The 18,186-nt window shown below is 40.2% G+C and overlaps 1 protein-coding gene across 5 annotated transcripts in view; it reads right to left on the bottom strand.

The window, feature by feature from the left end:
- Nucleotides 1-18,186, bottom strand: part of usp47 (ubiquitin specific peptidase 47) — a 36,587-nt gene that overhangs the window by 4,330 nt on the left and 14,071 nt on the right. For 2 of the 5 annotated variants that reach the window (XM_082162016.1, XM_082162018.1), the window contains 20 exons: nucleotides 17,378-17,531; nucleotides 17,192-17,288; nucleotides 16,534-16,679; nucleotides 16,212-16,417; nucleotides 14,854-15,003; nucleotides 12,430-12,525; nucleotides 12,208-12,360; nucleotides 11,119-11,277; nucleotides 10,648-10,779; nucleotides 9,981-10,057; nucleotides 9,816-9,871; nucleotides 9,586-9,698; nucleotides 8,255-8,359; nucleotides 7,903-8,110; nucleotides 7,610-7,725; nucleotides 6,845-6,964; nucleotides 5,620-6,391; nucleotides 4,340-4,515; nucleotides 996-1,076; nucleotides 754-869 (listed from right to left, as the gene is read on the bottom strand). In XM_082162016.1, the coding sequence (XP_082018142.1) occupies nucleotides 754-869; nucleotides 996-1,076; nucleotides 4,340-4,515; nucleotides 5,620-6,391; nucleotides 6,845-6,964; nucleotides 7,610-7,725; nucleotides 7,903-8,110; nucleotides 8,255-8,359; nucleotides 9,586-9,698; nucleotides 9,816-9,871; nucleotides 9,981-10,057; nucleotides 10,648-10,779; nucleotides 11,119-11,277; nucleotides 12,208-12,360; nucleotides 12,430-12,525; nucleotides 14,854-15,003; nucleotides 16,212-16,417; nucleotides 16,534-16,679; nucleotides 17,192-17,288; nucleotides 17,378-17,531 (3,233 nt within the window). The remainder of the gene's footprint in view (nucleotides 1-753; nucleotides 870-995; nucleotides 1,077-4,339; nucleotides 4,516-5,619; nucleotides 6,392-6,844; nucleotides 6,965-7,609; nucleotides 7,726-7,902; nucleotides 8,111-8,254; nucleotides 8,360-9,585; nucleotides 9,699-9,815; nucleotides 9,872-9,980; nucleotides 10,058-10,647; nucleotides 10,780-11,118; nucleotides 11,278-12,207; nucleotides 12,361-12,429; nucleotides 12,526-14,853; nucleotides 15,004-16,211; nucleotides 16,418-16,533; nucleotides 16,680-17,191; nucleotides 17,289-17,377; nucleotides 17,532-18,186) is intronic. The other 3 variants (XM_082162019.1, XM_082162020.1, XM_082162017.1) reach the window with 2 other exon arrangements.

Here is an 18,186-nt window from a genome sequence, read left to right as displayed (position 1 = left end):
CATCTTGTTTGTATTCTGAGGCGTTAATCGTCCTCTGCTGTGAGTCAGTGTGTTTAAAGGTCAGTTGCTGCAGTGAAGCATTGAGATGTGACACTGTAGCGCGCAGAACGGGGATGTGCGTCCAAAACTGTTGCAGGATGAGTCAGGCCTGAGACAACAACAGTCATCTCAAGCACAAGAAAACTGGGATTTCAGATGATTCACCAGGGAAAAAATGTCAGTATTTATTACAAATGATTTATCTGTGCATATAAATTCAAGTGCCTTCGTAATCTTTGATCAAAATAACTTCCCCAACGTCTAGGAACGACATCTCTTCTCTTCTCTGATGATGTGTTTTTACTGGAGTAAGGGCGACCAATAGTCCAACATGTTTTTGAAGCATTGATCATTCAATCACAGCCAATCACAGCCATATGTTGAGTGCATGAACACAATGGCCAATCAGAGGTGTTTAAGAATAAGTTCAAAAGCGCTCAAAATGCTAGAGGAAAATGCTGGTACCGACTTGGTACCGAAGTCAGTACTTTTGACAACACTAGTCTGGGATGTCTTTATGTAGGCTTGAAAAAGTTCTTTATCTACAAAATGGGGGCCAGCAGAAAAGGTTTGGGAATCACTGGATTAGCCAATCATAAAGGATGTTTACATAGAAGTCTTAAAGGTCCAGTAGAATAAATCATGAATGATTCTGGCGTAAAACATCTTGACTAAAACAAGTTAACCTGTCCAAAATGTTTGATATGAGCTCACCTGTCTATACTGAGGTCCAGTTTGCACTGGTCTTTGAGTTGAGGCAGCAACTCCTCCTTAGACTGCCGAACAGTCATTCCCTTAGCGAACACAGTATCCAAAAGGAACTTACAGGGCTGTCGAAACAAAACAATACATGTTACATGTGCACAAACATTGTTGGCGATTTCAGAATAATCATTCCACTGTAGAATACGAAAAGTAGATCCATTTCCAATTGCACAAAAAGCTTTGTGGCTCACCTCTGGGTCATTAACTAGCAGCTGGTACACCTTCACCCTGTACTCTCCTTTCTTCAGTGCACGTCCCAATCGAATCGTGATCTGTTCAACAGCAGAGCAGCAGTGCATATAAATATGTGCGGTGTCATAAATCTAGTGGTGCCAAAAGAACTTGCAAGTACTCCTTGAACTTGCAAAGACAACCATACTGGGTATGGTTGTCTTTGCAAGTTCAAGGAACACGCCAACTTTTTGGGACTTTAGCTTATTCACCGTATCCCCCAGAATTAGGTAAGTCCATACATACCCTTCTCATCTCTGACGCACCCACCGCTAGCCTAGCTTAGCACAATGACTGGAGGTAAATGGCTCCAGCTAGCATACTACTCCCAATAAGTGACAAAATAACGCCAACATTTTCCTATTTACATGATGTGATTTGTATAGTCACAGCGTGTACAAATAACAAGGTCACATGAGACACAGCCATCTTCTAACCGTATACATACTGGGAACTATATTCTCAGAAGGCAAAGCACTGCTACTTGGGCGGAGTGATTAGCGCAACACCTGAAAAGCACCGTTGTTACTTCCGCCAACAAAAGCAACGTGACTAGCTAGCTAGTAGCGAGCAAATCACTCTGCAGAAGTAGCAGTGCTTCACCTTCTGAGAATATAGTTCCCAGTATGTATACGGTTAGAAGATGGCTTTTATTTATATAGCACATTTAAAAACAGCAAACAAGGCTGACCAAAGTGCTGAACAATACACAAGATAAAGAACAAGGACAAACCACACATTCATGACAAAAGCTCACAATGAATTAGAAAAAAAAAAGGTTTTAAGAGAAGATTTAAAAGCAGTTAAAGACTGAGCCGCTCTGATGTAAACCGGAAGGCTGTTCCACAGTCTAGGGCCCGCAATAGCAAAGGCTCTGGGCCTTTCTCAATCTGTATTCTTGTCTGTACTTGTGTTCTTGTGAAACGTCATCTTTTGTGGCCCAAGTACTGTCCCAATACACAAGTTTGCATTTTGCCAAGAACGGTTAAAAATCCCGGAAGTGTTCTTGACACGCCCATTTTACCGAGGATGCATCGGTTGGTAACTTGTGTGAACTTGACGGCAGAAATATCCCAGCATTCATTTCGGCATTCGAGGAAGGAGGGGCAGGTCAACACAGTAAGTCGTTTTTCTACAATTTCGTACACCATTTCATCACTAAATTCACTTCTGAGATAGCCTGGCAAGCCAGACCTACATCAAGATGTTAGGTCTGGCAACTCACCATAGACACGGCTCAGTCCAAGGAGCGGGATAAACGGCTGTCTTTCAAATTCACTCTGCACGCAATAGGACAGCGCTTAAACCATAGACAGTATATTAACTGGACACAGCGACCCCATTGGATTCAACGGAGACAAGTGAAGTCAATTAGAAACACTCACTTCCTGATGGCTGAGCGTACTGCGCAGACTCAAACTGAGCTTGACGACGTAGATGTGACGTGAGCAACCCGTCTGTCTTCTAGTAGCTGTGCCAAGAGAAATCTGAATCATTCCCTTCCGAAACTTGCAGAGACGGAGAGTGTGAGTAGGAGGTGTCCATGAGCTAGGAGCAGGAGCAACTTTTGCTAAGTATTCTGATTAATTACTTTGTCATTTTGCCTCCACGTCCCCCTGATTGCCCACGAGCTTCTCCTTCTGTCCATACGGTAATCTCTCTACTGTGCGACAGAGAGTCGCGTGGTTATGACGCAATCGTTAGCCTATTTTTACAAAAACTGCTTCTACGGGGCCATAACGGAAGCTACAAGGTAATGGAGCCTTTTTATACAATGTCGTGTTTCTTTAGAAATAAATAATGGACAAATGGAGTCTTTAAACGCCTCAGATGTAAAGTTATTCGCTGTCAAAGTGACGCCAAAATGAACGGGAGTCAATGGGATGCTAACAGCAGGTGGGGGTCCGCTAGCCAATGGCGGCGCCCGGGGAAGCTTCAAAATAATATGAAACCCTGCCCCCCTGGCTTAAACCAAACTGAGCGTTTTCCCAACAGCGGAGCTAACGTTAGTCGATAGATTCAACTTTTGAATCTGGCCGGCAAAACTACGAACACATCTTCCTTTTTTAAGAATGACTTAAGTGCCGTTCTTTGCTCTTTTCTCAAAGAAAAACTTAACTCCAAGTCCTCCAGAGTCGCGGCCAAAGCCGATTCGAAAGACTGTTCTCCAGCAGCAGCCATTCTTTGTTTTCAAGTAGCAGGGAACCGTCGCAACTCTGTCGTCATTATGTTAAGCCCGCCCCGCCTACTCTATACACGACGTGATTGGCCTGACCCAATTTAGGTTTTACAGCTCCGAAAGTCAACGGAGAGTTGCTAGACTACCCTGGCTGCAAAATACATTTTGCTGCCGCTAGGGTGCGTCTTGATTTCTAGGCTACTTCTGAGAACATTTGATGCGAGAAATCAACTGTGTAGATTTCAAATACTGGCATTTTTACGAAAATTTATGGCGAATTGAAAATGTGCTCAAACGTTTTCGGAAGTGAGAATCTCCATAAGCGCCTGCGGGTGTTAAGTTAGTTACCGGCGTTTTTTCCCCGCCGTTGGCTAGTGATGTACACAAACAAACAACAGAAGCAGAATGAAAGGAGACCAGCGTTGCTTTATTGTTATGAATATACATTACATTGTAGTGTACAGTTGTAGAGTAATCCCTTGAGCTGAGGGTAGGCTTGGGCGATAAAGCCTGGCTGTTATCGTCAATAATTCTCGTTATGTTTGGGTACTGCAGATGGCGTCTGTGCGGGGGTATTATTGCGCAATACCAGCAAGAACACATCGTCTCAAACTGTCAGCAGCGTTCTGTGTGCACGTCACCTTGTGAGTTCATTCTTCCAAGAACAACTAGCAAGAGCGTTCTCCCCAAGAACACAAGTCCGTTCTTTGCATTCTTGGTTTTGAGAAACACCCTCTGTCTCCTCTATTCTTTCACCGTGATCTGGGGACGGACAAAAGTCTCTGACCACCAGACCTCAGGTTTCGTGTGGGATTGTGTGGACAGAGTAACCTTGTTATTTGTACACGCTGTGACTATAGAAATCACAACATGTAAATAGGAAAATGTTGGCGTTATTTTGTCACTTATTGGGAGTAGTATGCTAGCTGGAGCCGTTTACCTCCAGTCTTTGTGCTAAGCTAGTCTAGCGGTGGGTGCGTCAGACAGAGTTACGGCACGCATGGAGATGAAAAGGGTATGTATGGACTTATCTAACTCTGGGGGATAAGGTGAATAAGCTAAAGTCCCAAAAAGTCTGCATGTTCCTTTAATCTAGGATTGGAGAAAGTGCAGTTACAAACTCACCTTGTTGTCATCAGAAAAAGAGGAGAGCGTCTCATTGAGCCGCACACTCTCAAACTCCTGGTTGTTGGCATAAACCCGGAAGACCTTAAACTGAGTGGAGGGAACGCCAACAAACGGCTCGAGATTCTGTTTGAATGCAGCCAGTGTGATCCTCTTGTCAACATGGACAAGCAAACCTGAAACATACCATATTACCAACGTTAACTTTCAAGAACATAAACTACCGTTTCTATTTATCAAAGAATCCTGAAAAAATGTATCATGAAAATATTAAGCAGCACAACATTGATAATAATAATCAGAAAAGTTTCTTGTGCAGCAAATCTGAAGGATCATGTGACACTGAAGACTGGAGTAATAATGCCGAAAATTCAGCTTTGATCACAGGGATAAATTACATTTTAAAATATATTCAAATAGAAATTGTGATAAAATTATAGAAATATTCCAAATTTGCTTAAACCAGCCTAAGATGGTTTACTTGTTTAGCTGGTCTTCCAACCTGACCAACTGAACAGGCTGGTTTAATCTTATTTTTTCAGCAGACACATTTTCCGCTGAGGTAAACACTGTCAGGCGCTTTTCTTTAGTTTAACTGTTTGACCTCTCTTTGGTTTTGCTAACATCTGGAGAGAAAAAAACAGGGTAAAATCATCATTACATTTCAATACAAACCATAAAGTTGTAGTTTTTAAAAAGGTTACCAGTCTACGATTGCATGATATTGGAGAAAAACTTATATTGAGAAATTAGATTTTTCTGCAATCTATATTGCGATAAGAAACAATACCGCAATTTTCACCAGATGACCTGAATGGTTATATTTGTACACTATAAATTATATAGTACACTATAAAATTACAATACTAATATCTTTTTAAAAAAATGTTAAAACATACGTTTTTATTTTATTTGGCAGTTTGCGCCACACTAAAGGCATGAAATGTACATTGTTATTGTGATATGGCTTAATGTGATAGACATATTGAGAACTCTTCGATTTAATTAAATAAATATACGCCCTGCCATTTCAGTTTGTTTTCATTGCCATACAAGCATCTATGGCTATTTTCATGGCAAGATCGATGTATTTAAAAAAAAAAATCCCTGCGGTTTAAGAGTGAAGCGCGGTTCATTTAAAAGCTGCAGCTAATGATTGTTTTTTAAGTGTCTCAGAGTGTTTTGATTCACAGTGAATGACCCAAACCGCTCTGAGACACTGAAAAACACCATATCATGAGCTTAAACAAAAAAAAACAAAAAAAACAGAGAAACTTTACTTTTCTGTCCTTCTCCGGCTCCATCCTCCTGAGAGTACGGCTCAGTTTTGAAGTACAAGTACTGGGCGTCAGCTTTGATCTTGCCGTTCTCGTCGTACTCGCTGTCTGTGCCCGAGTCTTCTTCCGCCGTGTCCCACGTCTCCTTCTTCCCCTCGTGTGCTTTGGAGCGGCGGCTGCTGGTGATGCTGTGCGAGTCGAGGCCGTTAGCTAGCGGAAGCGGGCCGCTGTCTGCGTTACACAGCGTGTCGCTGCTGTGGCTGGAGCTCAGGATGTCACTGTCCACAGAGCTGGTGCTGCGGTCGTTGTTGACGTCCGAGTCCGAGCGCTCCTCAGAGGGGAACTGGTTGTCCGTGTCCGAGGCGACCCGTGTGGAGTTCTCCGTCTGGGAAGGCTGTGAGACGGCGTCCGGATCCTGTGCTGGAGACTCGATGTGCTCGAAGTCGCTGTGTTCGGAGCTCTTCTGGCTGTCACTGGTGCTGGAGGTTTGCTGATGCTGCTGTTGTTGTTGTAAAGAAAGGTTCTTCAGTTTCTCAGTGCTCTCTTCAAGAATGGCCTCCACTGACTTTCTGCTGCCCTTCGCCCCATCAAAAGAGTCCTCAGAGTCAGCGCTAGCTTTGGGGCAACTAGTTCTGTTGGCTAAAGAGCCTGGCGATTGCTCGGGCAGGGAGACAAACAGTCTGATCGTGTTCCCGTGCCGATCCAGAAGCTTCCACAAAACAGAGTCAGTGAAGGCCACCTGATGATCTGTTGAGTCTGAGCTCTCCACGAAAACCTGAGAATAAACAAGAGCATTTTACAGAAAAATTAGTAGTAGTACACAAATAGTAGTGAGTGTCCTTTTGTACAAATAGTATTTTGTGCTTAGAGTATCATGTTGTCAGTTTAGCAATATTCTAACACTAAATTCTATTGGAATTAACAGAGACCTTATTGGAGCAGTGATAGCTATATGCCAAGGATACACTTTATTTTAAGGTTGTCCTTAAAATAGGGTTTGGTTTAGGATTAGTTGCGTGCATTTATGCATAATTTACTGTTATTACTACAGTAAGTTAATGTAACCAATATATGTAACAAGAAAACACTGTAAAATAAAGTGTTTACTGTAAAATAAAGTGTTAACTGCTTATGAAGAGCATTTAAAAATCAGTCATGTTCTACTTTGGTTGGGATGCGGCAAGTTTCGGAACAGAGCCAATAAAAAGTGAGTGTAATGCTAGTTAACCTTGTTACTCCTGAAGAAACCCTCTGCTTTCAGAGTCTTGTTGGGCACGTAAAGGAGCCGGAGGTCATTATAGCAGCGCTCTAAGACGACACGCATCGTCTCCGCACAAAGACCCGTGGCCTGAGAACACAACGAGAAGACAACAGCTCAGATGGAAGCAGAAGTCCGCTTCAACTGCCTTTGGCACTTTCCACAAATAGAGAACAAAACAGTGCTTAAAAAACTCCTCAATTATATCTGGCATATATCTTCTTTTTCTACAAAGTATCAGAGAAAGCAGATGCTTTACCTTCAGAGAATATTCAGATATTGGTGTGAAGAATTCAGATATTAAACAAATATTGCATTTTTGCAAATCTAATATGGGTCTAAATACAGTTTAAAAGCCCTCCTTTGTGTGATTATTTTTAAGCAAAACAATAAAATTAAGATAAATAAATATGAAAATTCAAAATAAACATGAAAATCAAAATAAAATATTTAAAAAAAACAGGAATGCAGATTTTGCCTTAATTAATCGCTTTGGCTTTGGTAAGTCAAAACAAAATAAATTCTACAATGACTTGTAATATCAAGGGGGGGGGGTACTTTTACATTAGTATTATTTAGTGTTAGATAACAGTTTATCTAGCATTTCTAATCGTTCTTTTTCTCAAGAACATTGGACTTGGGCCTTCATTAATTAAAAGACAGTAATGGGCCACAAATTTGTACCCTATTCATGGAAAGTGCCCTTTATATGTGTTCAGAAATGAGATTCTGTACCTGTGCAATGAGTTGCTTAAACTCTGTAATGGTCTGGTTGAGATAAGCCCTGACACTGACTGGAGCAGCAATAGACTCACTCTTTAGATCCACCACATGGACCTTCACCATCACCTCTGCAAACAACACACAAACATTGTCAGCAGTTTACAGTGAGGAGGTTTCCGTTCAACCGTGATGAGAATTCTAGAAATCAAAGTCATTATGCATGTGTGTCATTCTTTCACTGAGACCTTGATTGCGGATATGTAGTAAAGAGTATATTGTAAATGTTCAAAAAAGTCAGTAAATACCTCCAGGTTTGTATGGCTGGAACGCTTGGTCAGGTCTGCGGATCTCCAGGAGCAGGTCAAACATGTATGAAGACTTGACCCCGCCGAGCAGCAAACCCATGGGCATGTCTTCCTCACCTTCATACGAACGTTCCAGGTATTCATGAAACTCGTCGTATTTGACCAATCGACAGCAGTCCAGTGGCACCACTCCCTCCAGGTCCATCAGCTGATCACAATCACACAGAACACAAGCAGTGATAAATTCAGAGAGACAAAGCTTGCTGATCTGTTTTTAAGGTTAATCTATCAGGCTAGAGACCAACTTAGCCTTAGAGGGGAAATTTAGACAACAGTATGTAACACTACTTGCCTTGTAAGCCATTCCGGTTGCATCTCTGAGAGTTTTGTCCTTGTGAACCTCCAGCTTATTCTCCATCATCATCAACTTCACTGGATGCATGCAGAATAGCTTGATCTAATGGAAGAAGACAGAATAATAAGGTTTGGTTCTGAACACTGACTCTCTGGCAACTCAAGCAGCATCGAAAACATCAAAGAAACTCACTAAAGCGCATCACATAAGCAGAAATCATGGGAAAGTTGATTCTAATTAGGTGTTTCCCATTTTGCATTCTTATGCACCATTTTGTAGTATGTATGTAGTACCTGCAGTTGTGTAACACTGTTTTTGTATCGTTTATGTAAGAGTCCAACATTAGACTTGAAATGTCTATATAGTGCTGCAGGGATGATGCATTTTTATAGGCCAAACCCCAGAAACGCTCTTCCGGGTCTACCATCCTGAAGTCAATGGGTTTTTTGGAACGGGCTTTTGGTTAAATGCCTAAAACGAGGTATGTGGTGAACACAAGCTCAATATATCATCACGTTTTATTCTACAACAATACATACCATCAGTACTACCTGATTTTTCCTTAAGTACTTTTACTTGTCTTAAAAATGGCGGTTGTTAAAAAGTGTCTGAATGGAAGTACAGAGTTTTGTTTGTTTTGTACCTTTAGGTTCGGTGTTAAAGGGATGGTTCATCACGGAAGTGACCTCGACGTCCGGGTTAGCGGTAGCATTAGCCATCAGGCAAGTGTTATTTAAATAAACTCCTGATGTAATTACAAACTTTCCAATGCCTCGTTTTATGAGTACAGAACCTATTTGTACTACTGTAGAAGTTTGGTACCATTCTGGGCATTATTAGTGGGGTTTTTTATGAGATACAACCTTGGATCCATTAGCGCCTGCACTAAGCCATTCGGCTGATATCTCTAAATAAGCTCTAACTTTAATAATGTTCGACCAAGGGAAAAAAAGCTTCAGGGGAGGTGTTTGGCTTCAGGTCATGCTGCAAAGGACCCTAGGTTGTAATTACTCCGAACCATCCCTTTAAAAATGACATTATGAAGGCTAAGCAAACCAGGGCTAAATGTGTAATTTTCTTTCTCGCTCTGGACCAAACAAACCAAAGAACCGAACTGCAAGTGTGAACACACCTTTAAATAAACTCTTTAGATAATTGTGCCAATTTTTGTTGCGCAGTGCTTGGAACAGCCTTTGCATAGAGAGTGCACCATTGATGCCTAAAATGCTGTCTAGGTAGGCCGCTCATTAGGGTTTGGGACACAGCCCAAGTCTCCATGGCACGCAGTTATAGAACCGAGCACTGGTTGTGCTGTGCAGAAACTTTACCTTGCATGTGTTGCGCTCGATCTCTCTTTGCCTCTTCTCCTGCTCCTCGGACTCTTTCTCTCGTTGCACCAGTCTCTTTATGTGCTCTGGGAAGTCCTCCACTTCCAGGAATTCTGCAAACACACAGAGAGTACATTAAATTCCAGCATCTAAGAGAAGGAGCAAGATCATTGATAATACTTTTGGTTTTATGTCAAGGATGGAAAAAATATCCATGTCAGTTCCCTTACTTGCATTTCGGGAGGGGTCTTTCAGTCTGTACATGAGCATGTATGCATTTGTAGAGCTGTTAGGGCATAAAAGCAGAAGATTTGGTCAAAATACTTCACTCTATAATGCGTTTTACAAGGGTCTTCTTTGGCATCACAAACGTAGGACTAGGAGGCTTCACACACCTGGCAAAGGCACTGGAGTAATAGCCCCTGCTCCCTGAGGATCCGCCATATGTCTTCCGGATGTCATCCTGCGTGATCTGGAACACACACATATGAATAACACAATTTACAACCCTGTATTATTTTCTTTCTTTCTGTGAAAAACAAAAATAGATGTTATGATGAGAAATCTAGGACCATGGGTCTCATTCACAAACTGTGTGCGCGTCTGCATACGAACATTTTCATGAACAATTCATGATTCATCAATAGCTTATACACACACAGACAAGTGTTGAACTAATATAGACAATTTAGTTAGACTAAGACTAGACTCAAACTTTGGAGATAACTCAAACATTTAAGTTCTCAGTTAAGAGAATTTCACATTTCAAGTTGACTAAACTTAAAATTGAAAGTTGATGAATTACAGCGATATGAACATCATATGTTTTGCTGAGAGTGGTGAAGGGCTGTAAAGGAAAGGTTGTGCAGAAAGTCCTGATATGGAGATGGTTTGGCCATGTTTTATGCAAATTACCAACCTAGAGCACTCGTATAATTATAATACTCCAAATTAATTAGTGCATATAAATACCAATAATCCGCACAACTATAAGTGAATGAGACCCAAAGATTTAATTTTTGGCTGAACTATTCCCTTTCAGATTGATGCTAGCCTGCTGACCTTGCTGACGTGCTGGTCATTGAAGCTGTACCATTGGCTGTCACTGAAGGACTTGATGCAGGCGTAGTAGTGGCCACCTGCAGCACTCCCAGAATGCACCATGACCGAGAAGAGTTCAAAGGTCAAAGAGCTCTATAAAGGAGACAGAAGAGGCATGCTTATCTTTCATCTTCCGAGTTCAGTACAGCACTTGAGCATTTTGGGTTCAGACATCTAAGGCTATTTTCATGGCAAAAATTCAATTACAAAAATACAAATATTATATAAATACAATAAAACCAAGCAAACAAAAACAAGTTATATTATACAATATTTTTTTAATTAACATATGATAAAAAATTCAAAACCTTTTCAGGCATAATCTTACTAAATAAGTGAAATAATTTCATAATAGAGCATTCTACTTGTATTAAACCCAGGACAGTCCAATAAAATGTGTTTTTTTGGGGTTCAGAGAGGACGTGAGGTTACCTTTGGTTTGAGCACCCGCTCTGCAGTGCTGGTGTTATCCAGACAGATGCCCTCGTCCACGCCATCATCCGTGGAGAAATCGTTGCTCATCTGGTCACTGTGGCAGCTTCCTTCATTCTCCGCCCCACTGTCAGTGCAGCTCTCGGTCTGAGGTGACTTCTGCAGACAAAACATTTCATTAATGCATCAAAATGATGGTTTTAAATGAGTGGTTTTTGTTGGGCAAGGTACTGGGGAAGTTTAGAACTACATACTTCCAAAAGCAATTAGTCTAAGGAAGCCCTGAATAATTAGGCTATTAGACGTGTGCATTAGGGGGCATTTACACAGGATGTGTTCAAAAACAACAGGTAGAGTGGAAAATAATGGAACATTATGCAAAAACATGTTTTTTAAAGTTACTATTTGATCTTGACACACAGTCTTAAAAATACAATGCTCACAGTGTAAAATGCACAAAAAATATTTTGAAACGATGCAAGCAGTTTGTATTTATTATATAGTATATATTGCCCAGTCCGAGTATATTGTATGAATGCAAATAAAGTTGGACATAAACATCTCCAACTTTATATAAAATACTGGGCGATAGTATAGTTACATTTTGCAATGAAATAAATTAGATATACACTGTGTGTGTGTGTGTGTGTGTGTGTGTGTGTGTGTGTGTGTGTGTGTGTGTGTGTGTGTGTGTGTGTGTGTGTGTGTGTGTGTGTGTGTGTGTGTGTGTACTGCATACGCAGGTAAAGTAGAATGTATTATATATCCAACTTTTAAATATATCGCTAGATGATAATATAGTTGACATTTTTAGATGAAATAACAATCAAGCAGTTGAGATTTGCTAGTCATTTCATATTTCATCGTAATTTAATAATTTTCTTTCAAACATGTCACATCAACATTCATCTTACTCTAAAATAAAGTACTGTCATGAAGTCAAAATCAGAAATTGTCACTTGATAAAAACCAATCACAAATGGTGACTAGAGACACATTTGAGATATTAATACCAGATGTGAAGAGGGCAGGAGAGACCAGTTCAGCTTTCTTTAAAAAGAGGAGAGAGATCATAAAGCTGTGTCTCACCTCGTCCTCGACGTCAATGAAGGGGCTCATGTCCAGCTCCTCGGGGAAGGTCATGCGGTCATTGAGTTTAATGCGGTGCATAGTGGTGTAATCAAAGTCGAAGCGTTTCAGCTGCAGAGTCAGCAGGTATGGGAAATGGAGGAATCTCAGGCCCTGGAGAGAAAAATACTGCATAAGAAACTGAAATGTGACTAGACAGTCATCGTATCTGATCTGATTCACCTTGCGGGCGTCACATTTCTTTTTGCAGCGCTCACAGAAGTATTGGTTGGGCCCGTCGAGAGTCTCAGGCTGGATGAAGGCCTGCAGGGCTTCTTCCTGTTCAGCAGAAAATTAGTGGACAATAAGGACAAACATGCTCCTCTTTCATTTGGATATTGCATTTGACATTAAGCAACAGCTTATGAAAACCCCAAATTCAAAATCTCAGAAATGTAGAAAATTTTCATAAGCTGTAAGCCATAATCATCTAAATTATAACAAATAAAGGCTTGAAATATATCTCACTTTGCATGTAATGAGTCTATATAATATTTTAGTTTCACCTTTTAAGTTGAATTAATGAAATAAATGAACTTTTGCACGATATTCAAATTTTTCGAGTTTCACCTGTAAATAACTTAAAAAGTATATAAATAAGAGTAAAGAGGACTTCTTAAAATAAATTTAAAGAGGACCCATTATGCCTTTTTTCAAAGTCTTGATTTGGTTTTTGGAGTCTACTATAGTTCCTGTCTCTATGAAGCCCCTCCTTCCGAAAAGTACAATGTGCTCTGATTGGCCGGCTGGATCGGTGTGTTGTGATTGCTCAACCGCCTCAAGCGTGTTTGGGAAATGTCACGCCCCCTTACCCAGGGTTTCTGCAGGTTTCAGTAAGTCAAATTTAAGACCTTTTTAAGACATTTTAAGACCATAAAGATTGCAATTAAAGACCTACACGACGCATTATCCAAGATAGATAGTTACCTCGGGATCATTAGAGTATCTATCTATCTATCTATCTAGGATTATCTGATGTGTGTGTGTGAGAGAGAGAAAGATATTTTTTAATAGAAAATTGTACTTTTGCATATTATACTGTAAAAACACAATTATTGTTGATTTTAGTTGATCATAGTTGATCATAACTAGAGAGGAAATGATATGATTAAAGTGACCAAAATTATCACGGTTATCACAGAATCCTGTTCAAAAAGTACTAATACTACAGAATGAAGTCAATTCAACAAGTTTTATGTCGAAAAACAGCAAATAACAAATTGATTAGCATCAATATGCACTTTTTGTTTACGTAAACATTAAAATACCATTAAAAATGATGGCCAGATTTTAAAAGAGTGTCTTGCAACATGTTATCTACTAACATGTACAAGTTTAAATAAAATTGTGACAAAAAACGTTTTATACAAAGATAAACCTCATATTTCAGCCTTTAAATATTTTTTTTATAAAAAGAATGAGTCAAAAAAGATAAATGACTGACATTTACACATTCGCTTATATTTATTAGTAATGTTTGGGTGCACCCCCATCCTTCATGTTGACTGAGCTTTCAATTTTGTTAGGGAAAGGGGTGATTGGTTGGTTCCTGTCACATGACCTGTTTGTGGCATTCTGAAAAGTTTAGATTTTTTTCATCTCGTTGCGCCTGGTAAAAAAATGTGCGCGTCGCTTCAATTATGAGCGCGCTTGCCGCGCACCTACATTTAAACAAACTTGAGCGTGCAAAAGACGCGATATGTGAACGGCCTCTGGCGAGCTAGCTCATATCAAGCCACGAGCTATTGGTAGCACGTGAGCGACGTGTTGGAGACCCCTGCTCTAGGGCTCCGCTTTGTAGGCTACAACTCAATACTTTTTTGCTACTTTGTAATAACTTTCTGCGGCCAGCGTTTCTGGAAATGAACGAGGGTAAACACTTTTTTTAGACCTGACTAAATGAAATTGAAGACCTAGGATGAAAATCTGGCCGTTTTTAAGACTTTTTAAGGCCTTAAATTTAAAGTTCAGAATTTTTTACTTTTTAAGACCCCGCGGAAACCCTGCTTACCGTAACCGCTAGTTTCAACAGTCACACTACTTACTAACTCAAACAGGCCCCGCCCCTTTCTCTTTATGTTATTATGCCTTGGACGGGAATTATTTAAATGAGGAATATTGTGACGTGTTCGTTCCCGGAATAAAACTCCAGACTACAATGGAGGCGTTTCAGGGAGTTCACAAACGGTGCGCACTGATATAGAGAATAACTCCCACTTGGAGGGACCTTGTGACTATGTAACTTTGCAGACCTTTTTCATGCTCAAACAGCAACGTGTCACACTAAAGAAAGTTGAAAATGTAAAAAAAGCATAATAGGACCCCTTTAAAATTTCTTTGGAGCACTTTAGCACTTTGACTTATAAATATTTTCTGATTGGCTGTGACTGTGTTTTGCAGTAGTGTTTACTTCACTATGGACTCCTGATTTTATTTTCCATTGAATCAAATAGCATATAACTCTCTAACTTATAGCAATGGTCATATTTCCATATCAAACAATATTAAAATCACCAATTAGCATGTGTAAATACTGACAGGATGTCTTGATGGCATATAAAACAAATACAAAAACAAATAAATGGTCATAATGATGGCCGTACGCACCACGCTGCCAAAAGCCTGGCTGGCCCCGAAGGGCCTGATGACCAGAGGGATGTCCAAGAACGTGTCAATCCTCCAGCTCTCATAGCCACACTCCAAACAGCGCACATAGTCCTTCAGTTTGCCCTGGTAAAGCTGGTTGATCAGGTCAGCCTGGGAAAAACAAAAGACAGTCCATCAAAACAAGTTCAATAAACACACCCATACATTCAGAATGAAACTGTATTGTATGCATTTTTTTCTACTATATAGATGAGCATAATACAAACAAAAGAAAGAAACTGAATTACAGAATATCTTTGGCATGTCCCTTTTTGTGTTAACTTAAGCTGCATGAACTCAAAAAGTTTGAGTAAAACCTGACGATCATGTTCTCCAGCCCAATCGGAGAATGAACTAAAGAGAATCTTGTGCTTCAATAAGAAACAGGAGCATCTGACTGTCTGTAAAAAGTTCACATGATCAATGTTAATCAGAATGGTTAACTCATTTTATGAAATGCAGTTTCTTCATTTGAAAATGAGATAAATAAAAAACCTTAATTATTTTAAGCTTCAATTTAGAATCCTTTTGAATCTCAAATTTTCATCGGGGTCTAAAGCCTGAGACACACCAAGTCGACGGTCGGCCCGTCGGTGAGCATCTGTCCACACAGTTTTTGCAGTGTGTTCGGCAACCATTGGCGGCTTTTCGGCCGATTAAGCACATCAAATCGGCGATTGGCTTTAGAAAAATTATGAAAGCAAGTAAACAACAAAGTCATGAAGGTACACACAAATGGCTCTTCTAATTTTACATATTATCTGAGCGTTCCAACTGAGTGAATATTTTCAAAATGACATGACTGTCTGGAGTGATGAACAAAATAAAGACCAACAGGATTCCTATATTCAAAATGTTAAGCAAATGCTGCTTTGTTTTCAGTTTGGATAGTTCCAGAGTTGTAGTTTCGTTCCCCTTTATAAAGGATGAATGGACTACTGCCACCTACTGGCATGGAGAGTCATTTCTTCTAACACAGACGCAGTTGGCCCATTGACTGTAGTCTTTGTGGTGTGTTCAAACACAGCTTTTTGTTCGAGACGCAGGCGATGCGAGACAACAACACAGTCTCCGCTAGCTTTATGATGTCGGGTCGGTGTGTCACTTTTGGACCCCATTATAAATTCAGAGAAATCCCAAACAAGTGGTTGAGACGTGTTTTTTTCTGAACAATTAGTTTTGCCAACTTACTGGCACAAATACAGATTTCGAAGTCTTACAGACTTCACAAAGTCTTACAGCACAGCTTAAAAGAGAACAATCAGCTGAGTGTAGAAACATGCAAACCTTTGTTTAGTGCATGCCATGACCCAACCCACCTCAAACGTTGAGGACATTCGGACATTCGAACGAACATTGGGTCTTTTGTCCTGACCCTGATGTAGGGATCTCATTGGTTGTGGATTAGCATCAAGAGATGAGGGGGCGGGGCTTGCATCGCATACCTGCTCGGTCTGTTTCCACTTCTGCTCTAGTGCATCAAACATGACTCTGCAAAGCTCCTGGACGTCGTGCTGCTGCCAGGCTGCAAAACACACACGGTAAAGAGTTACGAGTAATCAAGACTCCTCCTGCTATCTGATAACAGCGGTGCTAATCTGGGTAAAGTTTCTCAAAGAGACGTTAAGTGACTCCTCGTACCCTCACTGCTGTCCCAGCCAAAGCTGCGGGTCACGTCTGTGGTCTCGATGGCGCGTTTCTTACTCGTCTGCAGGAGAACGAACAGCCTCTGGAGCTGGTATGGGATACTGGTGACTGGATCCTCCTCGGACTCCTCAAACTCCCAACTGGTGCAGAAACATTCAAAATAGTGTTAGAGGTAATAGTTGTAGAATGCAAAATATGGAGGCAGAATCGAATGTTTATAAAAATAAAACAAAAGGCTACAAGCTATTAATAGTGCCACAAATGGCATTAGAGACAGTATGTTGAATTTATACCACTTAAAAAAAAATCATAAAAGCCTCAATTTAATCTTTATATTCAATCATATAAAGCGATCGAGTCTCTTCAAAAAAATTTGGACTAAACCATTCAATTCCTATGGATTAGTTTTACGATCTCTTTATGAACTTTTTGAAGTGTCAACGTGGTAGTTGCGTAGCTGTCAGTGGAGGGACAGAAATCTCTCAGATTTCATCAAAAAGATCATTTGTGTTTAGAAGATGAACAAAAGTCTTATGGGTTTGGAACGGCATGAGGGAGAGTAATTAATGACAGAATTTTCATTTTTGGGTGAACTATTCCTTTAAATCTAGTTCATATGAACTAGTTATCCCACTAAACACAGACTACTTACTTGTAGAGTGCATTTCTGAACTCAGGGGTCATGAACAGGGTCTGCAGGAGGCTGTTCAGGTAGCAGGTCATCGCTTGGTTGACCAAACCAACATAACCTTTAAAGCAGACACAAGACAAATGAATCTGTGTGGCAAAGTTGTGGCCATCATGCCCTTCACAACAATGCATGTTAAAGCAGTGCTACCTGTCTCTGACTTGTTGAGTATGGAGGAGTACGAGTAACTGGGGCTGCTGTAGTCACTGCTGCAGCCCACAGTACCGTCCCGCGGTAAAGGTCCAATGAAGCGGTCCTGAGAACTGTCATCAAGACCACTGCTGTCCGCTGTGCCAGATTCATCCTGTAAAAGAGTCACACAAGAATAATGCTAAATATGCAATGCTCACTATACATGATTAAGATCTCATGCCACAAGGTTATCAAATTAACACTCGTTCTTTTCCAATTTCTTTTTCTTATGATGTTGCATCCGTATCATGTGGTATTCTTTATTACTACAGAAAATAAAGTAGGGTAGGAACCTGCAAGGTCATCCTAAACTGGGTTTCACAACAAAAAGTGAGAATGGAAAGATGTGAAACCAAGTTCAAGGCCAGGGTTATTATGAATGTGAGAGAACTTTTTTTTTTTCTCCGCTTGATGCAATCTTTGCACTTTTGTTAAATATACAAAAATAAAGATAATAGAAAAACAAAAGAAAAGATTGCTCGATAGAATGAATGATAGTTAGAACAAACGATAGATAAAACGAACGATAGATAGAATGAACAATCAGTAAATAGAGCGAGCGAGAGAACGAACGAACGATAGATAGACAACAAACAATAAATAAAACAAATGATAGACAATAAATAATAGATACAAATTTTAAAAAATAAATGAACTAGCTAGAATAAAGGAATGAATGATAGATAAAATGATCGATAGCTAAACAAACGACAGATAAATGAATGAAAGAATGATACATTATATTAACAATAGGTAAAGAGACAGAG

This window comes from Leuciscus leuciscus (genome assembly GCF_965113295.1).
Source record: "Leuciscus leuciscus genome assembly, chromosome: 2".
Taxonomy (NCBI): Eukaryota; Metazoa; Chordata; class Actinopteri; order Cypriniformes; family Leuciscidae; genus Leuciscus; species Leuciscus leuciscus.
The sequence above is the reverse complement of the archived record's forward strand: the minus strand, read 5'-3'. Positions and strand labels throughout refer to the sequence as shown.